The 21,360-nt window shown below is 36.8% G+C and overlaps 3 protein-coding genes and 1 pseudogene across 4 annotated transcripts; 3 read left to right on the top strand and 1 right to left on the bottom strand.

The window, feature by feature from the left end:
* The first annotated feature begins 2,305 nt into the window (after positions 1-2,305).
* Positions 2,306-3,685, top strand: LOC116032964 (acyl-CoA--sterol O-acyltransferase 1-like). The gene has a single exon (XM_031275714.1). The coding sequence runs from the start codon at positions 2,460-2,462 to the stop codon at positions 3,669-3,671; it is 1,212 nt and encodes a 403-aa protein (XP_031131574.1). The 5' UTR covers positions 2,306-2,459; the 3' UTR covers positions 3,672-3,685.
* A 3,276-nt stretch (positions 3,686-6,961) lies between these two features.
* On the top strand, positions 6,962-8,489 carry LOC116033685 (annotated as a pseudogene).
* An 861-nt stretch (positions 8,490-9,350) lies between these two features.
* On the bottom strand, positions 9,351-12,918 carry LOC116032954 (acyl-CoA--sterol O-acyltransferase 1-like). 2 transcript variants are annotated; one of them, XM_031275703.1, is made up of 3 exons: positions 11,852-12,918; positions 11,365-11,447; positions 9,351-9,406 (listed from the first exon to the last, which is right to left on the bottom strand). In XM_031275703.1, the coding sequence occupies exons 1-2, from the start codon at positions 12,827-12,829 to the stop codon at positions 11,373-11,375; spliced, it is 1,053 nt and encodes a 350-aa protein (XP_031131563.1). In that variant the 5' UTR covers positions 12,830-12,918; the 3' UTR covers positions 9,351-9,406; positions 11,365-11,372. The 2 variants fall into 2 exon arrangements, with proteins under 2 accessions (XP_031131563.1, XP_031131562.1); XM_031275702.1 differs by lacking the exons at positions 9,351-9,406; positions 11,365-11,447 and having other exon boundaries at positions 11,718-12,918.
* A 6,071-nt stretch (positions 12,919-18,989) lies between these two features.
* LOC116033040 (acyl-CoA--sterol O-acyltransferase 1-like) lies at positions 18,990-20,446 on the top strand. Its single transcript, XM_031275798.1, has one exon. The coding sequence runs from the start codon at positions 19,153-19,155 to the stop codon at positions 20,368-20,370; it is 1,218 nt and encodes a 405-aa protein (XP_031131658.1). The 5' UTR covers positions 18,990-19,152; the 3' UTR covers positions 20,371-20,446.
* The last annotated feature ends 914 nt before the right edge of the window (positions 20,447-21,360 follow it).

The raw sequence follows: 21,360 nt of genomic DNA, 5'->3' as shown, positions 1-21,360 counted from the left end.
AGCATTATAATTATGACAAGAACGAATGTGATTGTGACAAAATATAATGTAGATACAAATTTGTGTGCCATTAGAAATGAGAAACAATTGTGAGAATGAAGAAAATATTTGTCGGTTTCACGGCTTAGAGCAACCGAATGTTTGGTTCTTCAAAAAGCGGATCCGTTACAATGAAACCCCCGTGGTATTTATACAAGGAATTAGGCCCTCTAGAAGGCAAGAAAAGAGAAAATAACTAAATGGCAAAAATTTGTGTGAGACCGTCTCACCATGGGTCGGGTCGGGTCGGATCGGGTCAAGATGCAAATGTAACACTTATATACACAAATGTCATACTTATATGCTTAAATGTAATACTAATCAGGAATAAAATTTTTGTTACTTATTAGGGTAAATGTAATACTTTTAAGGGAAAATACAATACTTTTACATTTCGATTTAAAAGTATTACATTTTTCCTCAAAAGTATTATATTTGTCCTTATAAGTGAGAGGCAATTGTCAACATTACTTATTATGAAAAATGTATTACATTTTCTCTTATAAGTAACAAAAATTGTATTTTTGATTAGTGTTATATTTGAGCATATAAGTATGAGATTTGCACATATAAGTATGACATTTGCATGGTGCGTTGACCCAACCCGACCCGTCTCACGAATAAGGATCCGTGAGACGGTCTCACACAAGAGTGACCCTAACTAAATTTAAGCTTTAGAAGCTACCAAAACTAACAGGGTAATTGCCTAACATGAGAAAGGAAACTACTTGATGCGTAAGGAAAAAATCTTCATTAAATCTGCCATCAATTGTTTCTGGGATGCGCACTCGACGGGGGACACGTGGAATGCCTACTTTGACTACGAAACCTGATCGCTAAGCTTTATTAGCTCTTATTAGAGAGTTAAAATTCTATATTTGGTTATAGATTTATAGGTGACAATCCACTTTTAGTCATTTTTTATTAGAGCATCCAGTTTTGATCCTAGTATTATTGTGATATAATTATTTTTGGTCATTTATCAACAAATCAGTTTAAATATCGTTAAATACAAGAACATTTCGGTCTTCAATTATGAATGTTTTCAAACAAATAAACATAAAAAATATAATAGTTCAACATACTTTGTATAAAAAAGATTACAATATCTTTGTATTTAATGATATTTCAATGATTTTATTACCGAAGGACTCAAATTGGTCATGCCACAATAATACTATAATCAAATGAGGATGTTTTAATAAAAAAGGACTAAAAGTGGATTGTCACATATAAATCTAGGACCAAAAATGAAATTAACTCTCTTATTAGATTTGTATTTGTAGATGTAAAGATATATTGCAAATATATCATCTTTTGAGATTAAAATCTAATATTTTATTGTAGAATAAAATAATATACATGTCTACATAATAATAAAGTGTACTCTTTGTATTCATATTTTACTTTTGACTCACTAATATGATAATTAATTATTTATTTTTAATATAAGTTACTTTATTTCTTTTTCCTTTTTACTGAATGTATACAATTTACAAGAATAAATATTTCAAAAAATCTTCTCAAAAAAAAAAAATTACAAAAAATATATAACTCATTTTTCAAAAATCAATAGTATACTCCTATGCTAAAGCACTTTTTTCTAGATAAATTATTTTGTGGACCTAGGTCCAAAAATACATAATTCATATATTGTATGTTCACAATTTTACAATGAGGGAAAGGATCGCCTGGTCCTGCTGCACCCACGGGAGATACGCCGGATTGGGAGTTGCAGGCGGCGGAGCTGCGGTGGACGTTTGCGTAACGACAACGGTCGCCGGTGGGCACGACAATGATCCGTCTAGATACCCCAGTAGGCCTTGGCTACGGAGAAAAGGCAGAATTTGTGTTAGCCAGTATATATATGTAGTTGCGAGACGTAAGTTTTATGTTTATGGAGTGGGTGGCCGCCGACAAGGAGGGCGCCGGTGGCGTGACAGCGGCAAGGGAAGGGGTGATCGCACCATCGTTCGCCGGAAAAGTCATCAAAGTTGGTTGTGGGGATAGTAGGAAGGATCCTAACCTAACGCTGATACCAGATGAGTTGATAATTGATCGTAAACTCAATTACAATCTGAACAGGGTTCCTATACGAGAGATAACACAAATCTCTCCTAGCCTATAGGAACATATTATTTGACTAACTAACCACCACTAATAATATAACTATACAATATATTTGTATTAAATGTCACATGACTCACACCTTTCTTCATTTTCCTTACAAATGTTGCAATTTGCAAACCTTCAATTATTAGATTGGAATAAGTCTTGGTCCATTATTAAAAATGTAAATGCACAGATGCATTTCACTACATGCAGCTTAGCTTTCAGTCAATACTCAAAGCTGATGTTCTCAGTATTATAATATCTTACATCGATCGTCTGTTCCACCACAAATTCTGAGATAGTCTGCCATGGAAGGAGATATGAAGCATTGGATGGAAGGAGAGATCACCGTCTTCATCAAGATATGGCTCTCCATATACCTCTCTCTCTTCTACTGCTTCTTTGCTGCAAAAATGGCTCCCATTGGCCTTCCCAGGCTGCTGCTTTTCCTCCCTGTAATCTCTCTCTTTCTCCTCCTCCCTCTCGCCCTCCACACCGTCCATCTCTGCGGCACCACCGCATTCTTCATCTCCTGGCTCGCCAACTTCAAGCTCCTCATGCTTGCCTTCAACCATGGCCCTCTCCCTTCTCTCTCCCTCCCCCATTTCCTCGTCATCGCCTGCCTGCCCATCAAAATCCACCAAAAACACACAGACAACTCAGTTAGTTCTGCACAACAAGATTCGGGTCAGCACAGACAGCTCAATTGGTTCGTAAATGAAACAGAGGAAAAAGTTCAGCAGCACCAAACACTGATCCTCACACCTAATGAGCTGTTCAAAGAGAAACCGCCAGTGGAAGTCTCTAAGAATCGCCAGAAATCTGCTGTGAGTTATGCATTGAAGGCAGTTCTGATGGGTTTGATCATCAAAATATATGATTATAGTGATAGCATAAACCCTACAGTTATACTGATTATATACTTCTTACATATGTATCTCTTCCTAGATACAATTCTCGCCATTGTTGCTGCCCTGGCTCGCGCCGTTCTCGGCTTAGAGCTGGAGCCGACGTTCAACGAGCCATATCTTTCCGATTCTTTACAAGATTTCTGGGGCAGTCGATGGAACCTTATGGTAAACCGTATCATGCGCCCCACCGTATACAGTCCCTTCCTCGACGTGTCGGACAAGTATTTGGGTCGTAAATGGGCCACTTACCCGGCTGTTATGGCCACGTTCACGGTATCGGGCCTAATGCACGAGCTGATTTATTTCTACTTGGGTCGGGTCAGACCCACGTGGGAGGTCACGTGGTTCTTTTTGCTCCACGGGGCATGCGTGGCGGTCGAGATCGCAGTGAAAAAAGTGCTGAGGGGCAGGTGCTGGTTGCCGGGAATACTTGGGACAATCCTGACCCTTGGATTCGTTATGCTCACTGGCTTTTGGCTGTTCTTACCGCAACTGTTGCGGTGTGAAGCCTTTGTTAAGGCGATTGCGGAGTACGCGACTTTGGGCGCGTATCTGAAGGATGTTCGTAAAGCTTTGACACTAGGCGCAACGAGTTCTAAAGTGCTTTAGGGGGAATATGAAAAGAGCAATAGTTATGTCATGGACTTGGGTCCACCTTGCAAGGTGGATCCTTGTCAAAATATCTAAAAACATAATAGTGTGAATGAATGTTATACCCTTCATTTATGTCCATTTTTTTCGTTAAGTTTTTTTTGTATATTATGCTATAAAAGTTGTACTTTACAATATATTAGACAAATATACCCCTACCGTTATAACTTCTGTTATCTCTTCCACTATTATTATTATCATGCACATGCATCCACTATATATTTTCTTATTTTTCTTCAATTATAATAATAATATATACACATTATATATTGAATTATATTTAGTTATTTTCTAAAATATAAATATAAAATTTATAAAAATATTTTACATTATTATTATTATTATTTACAATAATATAAATTTCTAAAATCTAAATAAATTTAAAATTTTATTATAAAATATTAATATTGGGCACATACTTTTTGCGCATAGAAAAAACTAGTATAATATATAACTAAATTAAACTAATAAGTAATGCACTAATAATTAATAAATAATAACTAATAACTTAATAAGTATTAAATATTTAACTACTAAAGTGTAAAGACTTAAAATATTAAACACTTTACAATTATTAACACTTAAAATATTTTTTTTTAATTTTTTTTTTAAATTTAAAAAAAAAAACCTAGGCGCCTAGCGATTTTTGCATCCTTGTGAATAATAACCAAATAAATAACACAAATATATATATATATATATATATATATATATATATATATATATATATATATATATATATATATATATATATATATATATTTGTTGGCAGGAATAGATTAAGGAGGAATTAGTACATCGTACTGTCAATGCATTTTTCAAAAAAATTCGTACTATTTAATTTGTCTAATAACTTGCTTATGTATTATATATATGTTTTTCTGTTTTTTGTATTTTGTATTTTGTATTTTGTTTTTTGTTTTTGTTTTTTGTTTTGTTTTTGACTTAATGAATCCAATGTTAACAATAGTTTAAATTTTTCATAATGTTTCCAAATATATATATATATATATATATATATATATATATATATATATATATATATATATATATATATATATATATATATATATTATACGATATTATCATTTGTTATTAATGATGTAGTATTAATATTTACTTTGTGGTGATCGTATTTAGAGTTATAATTGTACATGGTGCTACTTAAATAATGTATTTATTTATACTTTTATTTTTTATATAACAATGAAGTATCTGTTTATAACTACTTTCTCAACCAAATGAAGCACATAGAGTCAATATCACTTTTACTGAAACTCAAACTCACCCCTCCTATGTGATAGTGCAACCGAGTGTCACTAGACCACAAGTTCTTTGGCATTTAATCGTTGGACATAATATTTCACATAAAACACGTGCCCATGACTAGTACTTAGATAAATGGAGTACTACACTATAATGTACTTGTGCGAATGACTGCTATTAAGTGGATGTGGATGAGGTGAGTTGTGGTAGTGGCATGTTTCGTTACTCAATTGGTGAATGAATTGTAGGCTTCATTTATAACATTTGGTCTTATATACAGTACTATGAAAACATTAAGGGTGTGTTTGGTTGGTGGGTTTAGGTATAAGGAATGGGTATGAAAGTGATTGCTTGTGTTTGGTTGATAGGTTTTGTGAATGCTACTATGGGTTTGGAATACCCCATTAATGAGAAAACCCATACCCTTATTAAATAAGGGTTTCATCCCTCTTCCTCCTTTCTTCCCCAACAATTAATAATCATTCCCATTCCACCCAACTACCAAACATGCTAAATACTTTCACCAAAACCCATTACCATTACCAAGTTTTTGATACCCATTTCGATTCCGATTCCCATGTGCGAACCAAACGCACCCTAAGGGTGTGTTTAGTTGGGGTTTAGGCATAATGTATGGGTATCAAAGTGATTGTTATTGTTTGATTGATAGCTTTTTAGAATACTACTATAAGTTTGGAATACCCTATTAATTGAAAAACTTATACCCTAATGAAATAAGGGTTTCATTCCCTTCCTCCATTTTCCGCCAACTATTAATAATAATTCTCATTCCACCATACTACCAAACATGCAAAATACTTTCACCAAAATCCATTACCCTTACATATCCATACCGATTCCAATTCTCATGTGCGAACCAAACACACCCTAAGTCAACCAATGGGATGGGGTACGGTTCTTTGGGGTTCCCTTAACCAACCTGTTAGATAGAGGAATATAATTTAAGAAGAAACTCACAAGTAAGTTACCTGTAAAGATGACAAAATAGGATTGGTGAATTTTTTATTTTTTTATACTAATAGTACAGTTCACTCTAGCAAAATATTGCAAAAATTTTATCTAGGCATCGATTAATTGAGACTTAGGCGTTGGATGCTGGTCGCTGACTGCCTAGCATATTACCATATTCGGTACTGGTATAGATAGCCGACTTGGCCGCCTAGGCGTTAACTGTCTAGGCCTCCTAGACACCGACTAGGTCACCTAGGCACTGACTATGTCATCTAGTTGGCTGATTAGGTATTGTTTTCATTTAAATGAGTTATTTCACTCAACTATATCGTTTTGAGAAATAACCCTAAATTGTTCAAAGTCTAAAATTTTTTAGGTTAATATTTAATATTTTAATATTAACTATTAAAGTATTAAATAGTTTATAATTATTAAGTCTTAAAAAAAAATTTAAAAAATAAAAAACATGGGCGTTAGGCGCCCCCTTATCGTCCGAGAAGTGAGTAGCAATTTTTTCAGCCATTCTTCGGCATGAAAGTGATTTACATTGTTCGGAGTATTGTATTGTCAATTCTCTAATGAGTATTTAAGACAGTTTTGATAGAAGGTGCAATTATACAATTAAATATTTTATAAATTTTAATTATGGTCGGAAATCTAAATGAAAGCTAGACGAATTACATAACTAAAATCACAATAGTCTTCTTTTTTTTTTTTTTATTGGCATCATCCAGAAGACCAGAAGCGTCCCTGAAAAATCCCCCAAGGAACAAGACTAGATTAGAAAGCAAGGACCAATTTTGGTAATGGAGACAAAAACCTCCCATACCGCCCAGTTGCCATGCCTACTGAAAGCTGATGTTGTCATTATTGTTGTGTGCGCATTTAAAGAGGTTGCTGAGAGTTAGGCAGAGGGAGTCATCATGCCATTAATTTTTGCAAGCGAGCGTTCTGTTATATTATATAAATAGTTTTGATTTTGGTCGCAATTAAGCACAAGGTAGCTTTGATTCTTCAATTCTCCGTCGATCATCGATTGTCTGTTCGACCACAAATTCTGTGATAGTCTGCCATGGAAGGAGATATGAAGCATTGGATGGAAGGAGAGATCACCGTCTTCATCAAGATATGGCTCTCCATATACCTTTCTCTCTTCTACTGTTTCTTTGCTGCAAAAATGGCTCCCATTGGCCTTCCCAGGCTGTTGCTTTTCCTCCCTGTAATCTCTCTCTTTCTCCTCATTCCTCTCGCCTTCCACTCCGTCCATTTCTGCGGCATCACCGCCTTCTTCATCTCCTGGCTCGCCAACTTCAAGCTCCGATCCTCATGCTTGCCTTCAACCATGGCCCTCTCCCTTCTCTCTCCCTTCCCCATTTCCTCGTCATCGCATGCCTGCCCATCAAAATCCACCAAAACCACACAGACACCTCAGCTAGTTCTTCAAACAATGCACAACAAGGTTCAGGTCAGAGCGGACAGCTCAGTTGGTTTGTAAATGAAATAGAGGAAACAGTCCAGAAGCACCAGACACTGATTCTCTCACCTAATGAGCTATTCAGAGAGAAACCGCCGCCAGTGGAAGTCTCTGAGAATCGCCAGAAATCTGCTGTGAGTTATGCATTGAAGGCAGTTCTGATGGGTTTGATCATCAGAATATATGATTATAGTGATAGCATAAACCCTACAGTTATACTGAGTATATACTGTTTACATATATATCTCTGCCTGGAGATAATACTCGCCATTGTTGCAGCCCTGGCTCGAGCCGTTCTCGACTTAGAGCTGGAGCCGACGTTCAACGAGCCATATCTTTCCACTTCTTTACAGGATATCTTGGGGAAGTCGATGGAACCTCATGGTAAACCGTATCCTGCGCCCCGCCGTATACAGTCCCTTCCTCGACGTATCGGACAAATATTTGGGCCGTAGGTGGGCCACGTACCTAGCCGTTATGGCCACGTTCATGGTATCGGGCCTATTGCACAAGCTGATTTATTTCTACTTGGGCCGGGTCAGGCCCATGAGGGAGGTCACGTGGTTCTTTTTGCTCCACGGGTGTGTGTGGCGATCGAGATCGCAATGAAGAAGGCACTGAGGGGCAGGTGCCAGTTGCCGAGAATACTTGGGACGATACTGACCCTTGGATTCGTTACGCTCACCGTCTGTTGGTTGTTCTTACCGCAATTGTTGTGGTGTGAAGCCTTGGTTAAGGCACTTGCGGAATACGCAACTTTGGGCACGTTTGTGAAGGATGTTGGTATAGCTTTGACACTAGGCGTAAGGAGTGCTTTAGCATAGGAGTATTTATGAGTAAAATGGTGGGTGAAAATATGGGTGTAAAATGTCGTTCCGCTGAGCATTGGGGCTATGACACGTATTATGTGAATTAATAAATACTAGGCACTAGAGTAGTTGAATCAAATAGAATCGAAGTAAATAATAACTGAATAGGGAAATTAAAAGAAATAAATTAGCTAATGAATAAATTGAATGATAAAGAAATGTGTCAGATTAGGGGAATTGCAATCTTGATATTCTAATAACTCAGAATTAGAGAAAGAAGGATTAGCCTAGGGATTCATGGGCAATACACACAGGAATTCAGTTCAGCTACTTTCGTAATCAATAAACAGAATTAGGGTAAGTTTGCCCCACTTTCGCAATGCATCAATCATAGTCTTAAGCACCTAAGCATTGTAAGTTCCCAAATTACCCATATTCTCATAGTAGGAAAAATTAGGTTGAAATTGATAAGGCTCGAGGTCTTCACCCAACTTTTGTTGTAATGAATCCCTCTCCTAAACTAGCAATCAATTGTGGCCATCAATCAATAACAAGTAGAAGACAATCCCCAATTCAACATAAACCCTAGGTAAATGGTTCAATCCCTTTATGCAATAATCACAACTTGAACATCAAGATTAACAATAAATCCCTAATCTAAACTCATTAGCGAACTACTCACACATGATCGAAGCAAACAAAACAAAACAAGAATTAAATATTGAAATCATAATAGCGAATCTAAAGAATAAAAGAGAGAACTTTACTAACAATCTTTGAGAGTATGTAATTTCAATCCAATCAATGATTCCAAGCTTGCAAACGAATTCAAGAAGGTAAATCTACGCCATTCTATACTATGGAAAACTCTAAAGAAAAAGGAAAATTGTACTGAACTAAACTAGGGTCCGGAATCCCCAAAAAGACAGCAAAACGCGACTTTAAATACTGGACAACAGCAGGGTCATGGGCACCCTCACGACCGGGATCGGGGCCGTGAGGTGCAGTGACCTGCTGCTGTCCGTGATGAGGGTCACGGGCGCCCTCTTGGCTTGCATTCTGATTTCTTTCGTGCTCCGTTGCTCCTTTCCGACCTTGGGTAGATTTCTATGCTTTAAAAACTTGTCCAAGATGACTGAAAATCCTCCCTTTGCTCATCGTTCGTGAATAAACTAAGATTAAGCAAATGCAATACACAAACGAGTCTCAAATTCATCAAGGTAAAGGAAATAAGCAACAAAACCAATAAATTATGGAGCAAATAATAGTATAAAATCATATGTATCAAGTATATATACCATTGTTTTCTGAAAAGTTGAGAATTATATTTTCGTGAATATTTATTATCGTTATGTAAATTGTATACATTCAATAATAAAGACAAAAAAAAAAAAGAAATAAAGTTACTTATTTTACAAATAAATGAGTCACTATCATATTAGTGAGTCAAAAGTAAAATATGAATACACATAGTACAATTTATTATTATTTTGACATGTATATTATTTTATTGTACAATAAAATATTAGATTTTAATCTCAAAAGATGAAGTATTTGCAATATAATTAGATATATGGAGTACTAAACTATAACGTATTTGTGCGTATAAGGATGAAAAAATTGGATCCTTTCCTGCTAGAGCTTAGTGACAAACGATACAACAGATATTAGGTGCATCGAAAATTTCTGACAATTGTTGTCAAGATCAATATTTACTGAGATAAAGTTTTCAGGCTTTTTTTTGTTTTTTTTTAAACATTAGAAACAACGTCGGAAACTGCAATTGTGACGCAAATCATATTATTACTGACAATTTTTGTCGGTGAAAAATTCGCGAAATTTTAGTAGTGGTATGATTGCTATGAAGTGGATGTGAATGAGGTGGGTTGTGGTGGCATGTTTCGTTACTCAATTGGTGGATGAATTGGAAGTTTCATTTATAACATTGGGTCCTATAGTAGTATGAAAACAGTGTAAAGATGACAAAATAAGATTGGTGATTTTTTTAAATTTTATTTATTTATTTATTTATTTTTATCAATACTTCACTCCAGCATGAAAATGGTTATATATTATTATATTGTCAATTCGATCTCTCTCTGTGCACATGATGACCACACAACTTGATCTTATTAAATATGGAGTTTATTACCGAAATGGTCCCTCGACTATTGTGAAATTATAAATTTGGTTCTCAACAATTTTTCGTGCCCAATTAAGTCCCTCGACTTTGAAAATTTTAACCAATTTGGTCCTCTGTTTATTTTGTTGTTAAACATCCGTTAAAATGGAGACCAAATTGGTAATTTTGCTATAGTCAAGGGATCAAATTGGTAATTTTACTATAGTCAAGGGATCATTTCAGTGAAAACTTAATTACTAATTTGCTCCCTTGACTATAGCAAAATCACCAATTTGGTCCCTTGACTATAGCAAAATTATCAATTTGGTCCCGATTTAACGGATGTTTAACGGCAAAATAAACGGAGGACCAAATTGGTTAAAATTTTCAATGTCGAGGGACTTATTTGGGTACGAAAAATTGTCGAGGATCAAATTGATAATTTCGCAATAGTCGAGGGACCATTTCAGTAATAAACTATTAAATATGTGTATTATCATGTGAGCCAAGTGGCTCACAAAATTTGTTTTTGCACATTACTATCCATTAATTATATTTCACATTAAATTATCATTAATCTCATACCTAATTTACAACCCTCCTTCCGAAAACAAAGGAATCGTTTGGGGTGCTATATTTTCTTTTATTTATTTATTTCACTCCGTTATATTCATTTCCACACACAACAATAAATTTCTTCTTTTTTTTTTTTTTCATTTAGGTCGCAAAAAAGTCTACAACTGCTTGAAGATATCTAAAAACTTATAGTTGTGAATGAAGGTTATACACTTCACTTAAGTTTGTTTTTCGTTACATTTTTTTACGGAATAATACATTATGCTATAAGAGTTGTATGGAGTCAGGTTTCTCGTAGACTATTCTCATTATATTGCATCCAACAATGGGTTGTGAATTGTGATGGTTGGGATGACAATCGTTCTTGAAAATAACTGTCATATGAGCACAAATTCATAATTATATTAATGATTGAAATCCAAGTGCACTTACCTTTTCATTTAACACAAATTCTGGCACTTGCCGTTATAGCTCCTTATTTTCTTCAACTGTACTACCTGTTGCTCATGCTCAACCTAAATGGAATGAATATATAAGCATGAAATATATAAACAAATGAAAGGCCTTTATATATAAACATGAATAGAGATACAGTTAGTTCAGATTACTATTGGTCTTTTACCTTGCAAGTTGTCCTATTATGATTAATCTTGAGTCGAGTTTGCAAGTTATAGCGTATAAATGATACAAGAACAACATTCATTAACATTGTGAACTTTTCATATGATGTTTCAGAGATTTACTAAAAGATCCTACTCTTTTTGAATAAGTCGGGTATGACTATATGAGTATATAACTAAAAGGTATAACATATCTCACCCCACATGTTCACATAAGAGTTACTTTATAGATATGGACAAGTAATACTACTTGGAGTAACTAGTTTTTTATGCTTAACAAACTGGATAAAGGCAAGAACCTCTTGGCATCCTTTGACATCGGGCTTGTTCCTCAAAAATGGAGGAAAGAAAAGCCAAAAACTGGTGAGGATGACAAAGGAGAGTGACAGTGGCCCTGAAACAAATCCCGGCAGGCAAAACCTGCCATTAATGGCTTTCTTGGCGCCAATCTCCATAGCCAAACAAACTCCATGGATGAGGAAGAAGCACATGACTTCTCCGCTGGGCTTCACCCTCCCAATATTATAGAACACGGCCTCGTGCATGATCCCGGAGACCAAGAACGTCGCCACCACCGCCGGGAGCGCCGCCCACTTCTCCGGCAGGATCCGGGCCGCCGCCGCCCGGACCGGGTCGTACACGGCGGGGCGGAGGATGTTGGTCACCATGAGATTCCACCTCCGCCCCCAGAAATCCTGCAGGGAGGTGGCCAAATACGGGTCGTCAAACGGCGGCTCTAGCTTCAACCCGCCCTTGCTCAGGACTGATCCTACTGCCTTAACAGCTGCACTTATAGCCGTCAAGGATAGATCCAAGACCAAATAGATATAGCAACAGTAAAACAACATCAAAAGCTTAGGAGGAACATCCTTGTAAGTGTAGATATGAAACAACATTCCAAGCAAAACCATCTTCGTCAGATAATTCACCGGCGACTTGCCGTTTTTCTTCTCCGGCGATAACTTGATCGGCAAGCAAGCTGAGGCCACGAATCTGGAGAGCGGCAGCGGCGGGGAAGAACACAAAGGGCCACTCCCAAACGCAAAAAGAAGAAGCTTGAAACTCCCCAGCCAGCCTATCAAGAAAGCGGTGCCGCCGCCCAGATTTAAAGAGGTGAGATTGAGAGGAAGAAGAAAGAAGACACCGGCCACCGGAAGAACGCCGGAAAGTCTTGAAAAATTGGGTTTTGGGAAGAGATTACCAATAAAATGGCAGTAACACAAACAGGCCAATACAATACTCCATACCACAATGAAATTGTTGATTTCTCCTTCCATTGTTCTCTTGGGTCAACAATGGCGATGGTTTCACCTTATTATGTGCTAAAAGGTCGACCAATAACCTCTTTCTTTGGAGGGAAAATTGACTGAAGTGGGAAAGATTGAAGGAGATAAATTAAATATAATATAGAATTTTTAAAAGTTTGACGTACTGGTTAATATGTTATCGTGAAACGAATTTTAAATGCAGTGGTGAAAGTTACCAAACCTTTAAGCTGTTTGACAAAATAATTTGCTTATTTCTGTCCAAATTTTAAATTTTGCTTATTCTTTTGATCTTTTTCCATTTCCGCTTATTTTTAGTCGATTATGCCGTTGGAAGTAGGGCAAAACTTTTTTGATTCTTAATTGAATAATACTATAATTTTGCATTTTGATTTTACCTCGCAAATTGTCAACTTTTTTTGATAAAACCGTTTCATGGATCCTCATCTTGTGGTGGGTTTGAGATTAGGTATGAGATTAATGATATTTAATGTGAAATATAATTAGTGGATAGTAACATGCAAAAAACAATTTCGTGAGCCACATGTACACATGATAGTACATATTTTTAAGAGCATCAAATAGGACATATTTTTAAGAGCATCACCATCAAAGGTGATTTTAGGAGATAATGTCAGATAAATGTCATGTTGGCATAGGAGAAGAGAGAGTGGGAAGGGAGCGTTTGCAAATTAGGGGTGAATAGCACAGTAACAAGCTCTCAAAACTGACACAAGCCTCTTTCTGCCGTGGGGCGTGCACCTAACAGACCTGACCTTTTAATTTTTTTTTTAAATTAATTTTTTTTCCTCTCCTCCCATTTTCTCTTTCCTACTCAAACTTACAAAAACTCCTAAAAAACCGCAAATAAACTCCATTGATAAGGATGCTCTAATATGATCAAGTTGCGTGGTCATCATGTGCTCCCGAAAAGGATAGTCAAGTTCTCTCTCTCCCTATTTTTATTTTTATTTTTTATTTTTATAAAATCAAGTTACATGGTGAATATTTTTTTCTTCTCCTAAAAGGTTGAATACCCAATTTCAAGGGCTCTCTACACATCGGTCCGACAGAGTATTTGGGATGATGTAAATCACAGTGGCTCAATAAACATGATCAAATGCCGGTGTGCACATTGAATATGTCCACTTCAAACATAGCATGGTCAATGTTTTTTTTGATTGATGAGCTTGTCGCGTTATTTAACATTTACGATTTATAATTAAAATCATGAATATTCTGAATCACTTTAAGATATACAACATAAATCCTGGAGGTTAAAGTATATATATATTTTTAATTAAAATGAAAGGGAATATTATTCATACATACAACACCATCAAGCCCCCAAAGCTTGCATCCTCCTAGCCCTACATGACAATGGCATCGTTGTCCATCAAAATGTCTTAAATACTCATTAAAGAATTGACAAATGACAATACAATGTAAATCATAACCCAATGGGGTAGCTCAAGTGGCAAGTGAGCTCTCTTTATGGGGAAGAATTTCGGGAGAACCCGGGTGGACCTGGACCGTCAAACGGACAGAGAAAGACCCCGTAAATTTAAAAAAAAATGTAAATCGTTCCTTTTTACTTTTTAGTATACTGATGAATGTTTAGAATTTACACATTGAATATTATGACATTCAGTATATATATAATATATTTTAACGGGGTACATGATATAACTGTTGCTCGTTTTGCCTTCACCTAAAGCACTTTTTTTTTTTTGAAAATAAAAACATATATATACATATAAATTCATTAGTACTAGGATTCAAACCAAGGGCCTCCCAAATAATACCACAACTTCAAAACACCAAACCACACTAATTCATGTCCCCTAAAGCACTTAAGCACTCCTTGTGCCTAGTGTCAAAGTTATACCAACATCCTTCACAAATGCGCCCAAAGCCGCGTACTCTGCAAGCGCCTTAACAAAGACTCCACACCGCAACAGTTGCGGTAAGGACATCCAACAGCCCGTGAGTGTAACGAATCCAAGAGTCAGGATCGTCCCAAGTATTCCAGGCAACAGGCACCTTCCCCTTAGCGCCTTCTTCACTGCGATCTCGGTCGCCACACACGCCCCGTGGATCAAAAAGAACCACGTGATCTCCCAAGTGGGCCTGACCCGGCCCAAGTAGCTAGTAATAAATCAGCTCGTACATTAGGCCTGATACCATGAACGTGGCCATAACGGCCGGGTACGTGGCCCACTTACGGCCTAAATACTTAGCCGAGACGTTGAGGAAGGGACTGTATATGGCGGGGCGCAAGAAATAGTGAGAACATCCGCTTTGACTATTGATTGAAAGCCAATTCAAGTAGTGATAGAGAAATGCATGTGTGCATTTACATTCTCAATAATGAAATGAACCAAGACTTATTCAAATCTAATAATTGGAGAAGGTTTGCAAATTGCTTGCTGATGAGCACAAATGATGAGTGTAAGAAGGGTGTAATGTCGTTCCGCTGAGGATTGGTGTTATGGCACGAAACTGTGTGAATTACCAGGCACTAGAGTATATGAATTTGTAGAATTCAAGTAACAAAGACTGAATGATGTGGAATAAAAGAAAACAATTGATTAGGATATAAACTATATGGTAAAAGTATGGGCCAGATTAGGGGGATTGTAACCTTGATGTTCTAACAAGCTCAGAATTAGGGAAAGAATAATTAACCAAGGGATATATGGGCAATGCACAGAAGAATTCTACTCAGCTACTTTCGTAATCAATAAGAGAATTAGGCTAAGATTGCCCCACTGTCGTGATGCATCAATCATAACCTTAAGCACCTAAGCATTGTAAGCCCCCAATATTACCTCTACTTTCATAGCAGGAAAATTAGGTTGAAATTGGTAAGGCTCGAGGTCTCCATCCAACTGTCGTTGTAATGAATCCCTCTCCTAGGCTAGCAATTAATTCTGGCCACAAACCAATAACTAGTGCAGAGAAATCCCCAAATCAACATAAACCCTAGGCAAAAGATTCAATCCCTTTATGCAATTAATCATAAACCGAACATCAAGATTAACAATGAACCCCTAATCCAAACCCATAAGCGACTTACTCCCTCATGATGGGAGTAAACACAACAAAGCAAGAATTAAAGATAAACATTGCAAGAAATATAAAGGGAAGAGAAACTTAACTGATAAATAACAAATCCAACTTCAATCCAAGATTCCAAGCTTGAAATAAAATAATTCTAATCTGAAACTGATCTACACTATGCTAGGGAAATATAAAGAGAATAAACTAAAACTAGCTAGGGTTCAGAACTCTGTAAGGGAACCTCCTCAATTGTAGAGAATAGGCAAAATATATAGGAGGTAGATGGGCCTTGGCCCATTAGGCATCTTCCAATTCTTTTCCAACTTGTATTCTTCCTTGTAATTTCCTTTTCTTCCAGAACTTGTCCAAAATGTTCCAATATTCTTCCTTTGTTGTTCCTTGTAGATAATTCAGCACTTGGACAATATAACACACAAACAATTCCCAATTTCACTAGGATACAGAAAATAACCTTCAAAACAACTAGAATAAGGGGTGAATAATTATACAAAATAGCATATATCACTTGCAACATTTGTAAGGAAATCCATTAAAGATTTAAAAGTTACTGTGCAATATTATGTTAAAGGAAATCCATTATCTTCTTATCTTACTCTATAAAAATAATATAACAATAGAGATGATGGTCGTCAAGCTCTTAATTAATGCTTTACTTCCTTCATTTTCCTTAAAAATGTTACAAACCTTCTCCAATTATTAGATTGGAAAAGTCATGGTTCATTATTAAGAATGTAAATGCACAGATGCATTTCTCTATCACTACTTGCAGCTTAGCTTTCAATCAATACTCAAAGCTCATGTTCTCAGTACTGTTTTGTGCGCGTTTACAGAGGTAGCTTTGATTCTTCGTTCTCCGTCCATCATCGATCGTCGGTTCGACCCCAAATTCTGAGATAGTCTGCCATGGAAGGAGATATGAAGCATTAGATGGAAGGAGAGATCACCGTCTTCATCAAGATATGGCTCTCCATATACCTCTCTCTCTCCTACTGCTTCTTCGCTGCAAAAATGGCTCCCATTGGCCTTCCCAGGCTGCTGCTTTTCCTCCCTGTAATCTTTCTCTTTCTCCTCCTTCCTCTCCGATCCCCCTCCACTCCGTCCATTTCTGGGGCTCCAATGTTGTAAAAACACCGCCTAAGTACCGATTAATCAGCACCTAGGCCCTAAGTTCTGGCCGGCCGCCTAGTCTATCCCCATAATCTGTGGTCTAGGCAGCTGACAGACTAGGTGGTAGACTAGCCTGACCACCTAGACTTCTAAGTACGATTAGGCCTCCTAAGTATAACTTAGTCTGTCAATTAGTACAGTTATTGTTCCATTCTTTTTTAAATGAGTTATTTAACTAAAAACAATATATTTTGAGCGAAATAATCCTAAATTGTTCAAACGGTAGATTTTTTAGGTTAATATTTAATATTTTAGTATTAAATAATTTAAAATTATCAATTCTTAAGAATTAAAAAAAGAAACAAATTTTTAAAAATTAAAATATAAAATAAAAAATACACTGGCTCCTAAGTATCGAATAATCTCTGCCTAAGCGCCCCCGAGTGCCCAGGAAAGCCTATCGATTTTTTCAACCACCTGACTTTTAAAGACTTTCTACAAGTTTGAATTGATTACCTCCAAATTTTTAAAGTTTATAAATATCTTTTTAAAAGTCTATAAAAGTCATGATTGAATGCACTCCTTAAGAACTAATCACAACTTTATACTTAGAAAAAATTAAATGCACTAGAATAAATTTAAAAAAAAAATGCAGTGATAATTTCATAATTATCACCAACCTTACATGATAGGCGGCGGCGGGCAGTGGTTGGGCGACTAGAAGGTTGCCAAAATCTAGAAATCTTCAAGAATGCAATTTTGGAGCGCCGATTGTTGATCTGATGTGAATGGGAAAATGACGGCGAATGACCAAAAGGGACCAAAGTCATCTTTGATTGATGTAGCAGAGACAGGAAATTCTCATGAAAGGTTTGTGCAACATATCTATCTACTCTACTAATAAGAGTCAATAAATTTAGGTTTATAACGAGAATTAAAAATAGCCGTTAAATTATTTAGTAAAATGAATTGTTTAGATTATTTTGATTTTAGTATTTTTTTTCTTCACCATCTATTATCTATTATATTATTTTTCTTTCCTTAAATATATATGCACTCCATTAGTATAAACTTTAGTAACGAAAAACTTTTAACTTATTCATTAATTTCTATAAGAAAGGTTTAGATTCGAACCTCATCCCAGTTAGAGTTTTGTAGGGTTCTAATGTAATGTCACAACAATTTGCAAAAGAATCTAAACCTGATTGGGACGGGGTTCGAACATAAACCTTTTTTTTTTTTTTATAAAAATTAATGAGTAAGTTAAAAGTTAACAGAATATTATATTACTAAAGTTTATACTAACGGAATGCATGATATTTATGGGAAGAGGATAAAATAATAGATGGTAAAATGAGAAAAAAATTTTAAAAAAATACTAAAACAAAATAATATGAACAATTCCATCATTTTACCAAATAATTTAACATGACATACATTTTTTAGTTTGCTCTTATTAATATTGTAGATGTAAATATTCCTTCATGCTGCACAAACCTTTCAGGAGAAATTAATATTGTGTGTGTGTGTAACAAAGGGACAAATTAAAGGTCCCAAGAAAATTAATAAATGGACCTTGTAGCCACTCCTCCATAATTCATATTATGTTTTTTTTTTTGTTTTCTTCCAGTGGAGGGGATACCCAGATTAGCTCATGCTAGGAACCAACCTCCCTTGGGGAAATCCAAGCACATCCTCCTCCAGGGACAAAACAACCTCAGGCACAGGCTGATGAAAAATCAAGAGGCCACGATCATAAGAAAGTGCCAGCTTAGCCAAGACGTCAGCCACTCGGTTATGTTAATTAATGCAATAATGCATGATGACAACAACACTTTCTTGCACCAGAGGTTGATGGAGTTAATTGCATACATGCACAAAATGTTCAGCTTCTCCTAACACCGATCCACACTATCTTTACCTTTCTTCATTTTCCTTACAAATGTTGCAATTTGCAAACCTTCTTCAATTATTAGATTGGAAAAGTCATGGTTCATTATTAAGAATGTAAATGCACAGATGCATTTCTCTATCACTACTTGCAGCTTATCTTTCAATCAATACTCAAAGCTCATGTTCTCAGTATTATAATATCTTCCATCGATCGTCTGTTCCACCACAAATTCTGAGATAGATAGTCTGCAATGGAAGGAGATATGAAGAGCGTGATGAAGCATTGGATGGAAGGAGAGATCACCATCTTCATCAAGATATGGCTCTCCATATACTTCTCTCTCTCCTACTGTTTCTTCATTGCAAAAATGGCTCCAATTGGCCTTCCCAGGCTGCTGCTTTTCCTCCCTGTAATCTCTCTCTTTCTCCTCCTCCCTCTCGCCCTCCACTCCGTCCATCTCTGCGGCATCACCGCCTTCTTCATCTCCTGGCTCGCCAACTTCAAGCTCCTCATGCTTGCCTTCAACCATGGCCCTCTCCCTTCTCTCTCCCTCCCCCATTTCCTCGTCATCGCCTGCCTGCCCATCAAAATCCACCAAAAACACACAGACACCTCAGTTAGTTCTGCACAACAAGATTCAGATCAGCACAGACAGCTCAGTTGGTTCGTAAACGAAACTGAGGAAAAAGTCCAGAAGCACCAGACACTGATTTTCTCACCTAATGAGCTGTTCAGAGAGAAACCGCCGGTGGAAGTGTCTGAGAATCGCCAGAAATCTGCTGTGAGTTATGCAGTGAAGGCAGTTCTGATGGGTTTGATCATCAGAATATTATATGAATATAGTGATAGCATAAACTCTACAGTTATACTGATTATATACGGTTTTCATATATATCTCTTCCTGGATATTTTTCTCGCCTTTGTTGCAGCACTGGCTCGCGCCGTTCTCGGCTTAGAGCTGGAGCCGACGTTCAACGAGCCATATCTTTCCGCTTCTTTACAGGATTTCTGGGGAAGTCGATGGAACCTCATGGTAAACCGTATCCTGCGCCCCGCCGTATATAGTCCCTTCCTCGACGCCTCGGCTAAGTATTTGGGCCGTAAGTGGGCCACGTACCCCGCCGTTATGGCCACGTTCATGGTATCGGGCCTAATGCACGAGCTGGTTTATTTCTACTTGGGCCGGGTCAAGCCCACTTGGGAGATCACGTGGTTCTTTTTGCTCCACGGGGCATGCGTGGCGGTCGAGATCGCAATGAAGAAGACGCTGAGGGATAGGTGCCGGTTGCCGGGGATACTTGGGACAATCCTAACCCTTGGATTCGTTATGCTCACCGGTTATTGGCTGTTCTTACCACAACTATTGCGGTGTGAAGCCTTTGTTAAGGGGGTTGCGGAATACGCGGCTTTGGGTGCGTTTGTGAAGGATGTTCGTATGGCTTTGACACTAGGCACAAGGAGTTCTTAAGTGCTTTAGGGAGAATAAGAAAAGAGCAATAGTTATGTCATGGACTTGGGTCCACCTTGTAAGGTGGATCCTTGTCAAAATATATAATATATATACTGAATGTTCAGAATTTAAATTCAAATTATGAATATTCAGTATGTCAATTGTGAACATTTAATATATAAATTGTGAACATTTAATACGTAAATTGTGAATGTTTAGTATGTCAATTGTTTACATTTAATATGTAAATTGTGAACATTTAATATATAAACAATGTGAACATTCATTATATAAACTGTGAATATTCAGTATGTAATTAATTAAGTATTTTTTGACCCCTAATTGGGCACTCAGGTTGGACTATGGAGGGCAGTCGATTTGAAAATAGCACGCTTATCTCGCTTTTCGTTCATTTTCGCAACGTCCTCACCGTTCAGGGCACGAGCACTTGGGCGACAAGGCTCCATAGTCGGTGTGTCCCCGGCCGAGTCCCTAGCTGGCTCAGATGGGCGACCAGGCTCCGCAGCCCGTGTGTCCCCGACCGGGTCCCTAGCTGGCTTGGATGGGTATACCATAAAGTTACAAAGGTTGTACCCGCGAACGAACCTCGTACAGCGAAATAGGCACAAGGAAAGAGCATTAGACCGGACCAGCCTACCAAAACGAAACGATGACAAAAAAAAGTTGTAACAAATATTATAAACAAGAGTGACCAACAACTATTTGTCACAAAAAGTACAAAAATTTGTGTGCACATTATATTTTGTCACAATTACATTCGTTCTCGTCATAATTACAATGCCGCCAAAATGCACATACATTTAGTGACAACAAATAGTGACAATATATGTTACCACACTATTATTTTAGTAATAGTGACAACTTATTCGTAACAAATACTTACTTATCACAATTATCATATTATCAGTGACAATTTTTTTTTATCACAATTATCCCACACAATAGTGTCGAATTATTTTTTTGGTCACAAAAAGGATATTATTTGTG

Source organism: Ipomoea triloba, chromosome 10 (genome assembly GCF_003576645.1).
Source record: "Ipomoea triloba cultivar NCNSP0323 chromosome 10, ASM357664v1".
In the NCBI taxonomy this organism is placed as follows: Eukaryota; Viridiplantae; Streptophyta; class Magnoliopsida; order Solanales; family Convolvulaceae; genus Ipomoea; species Ipomoea triloba.
This window is presented reverse-complemented; position numbering and strand designations above follow the sequence as displayed.

What these genes read in the sequence shown, in the direction of transcription:
- LOC116032964 (XM_031275714.1), top strand. Translation starts at nt 2,460, where the DNA reads ATGGAAGGAGATATGAAGCATTGGATGGAAGGAGAGATCACCGTCTTC.
- LOC116032954 (XM_031275703.1), bottom strand. Translation starts at nt 12,829, where the DNA reads ATGGAAGGAGAAATCAACAATTTCATTGTGGTATGGAGTATTGTATTG. An exon ending in ATGTCAAAGGATGCCAAGAG is followed by an intron (nt 11,448 to 11,851) that starts GTTCTTGCCTTT and finishes CATTCCATTTAG; the next exon opens with GTTGAGCATGAGCAACAGGT.
- LOC116033040 (XM_031275798.1), top strand. Translation starts at nt 19,153, where the DNA reads ATGGAAGGAGATATGAAGAGCGTGATGAAGCATTGGATGGAAGGAGAG.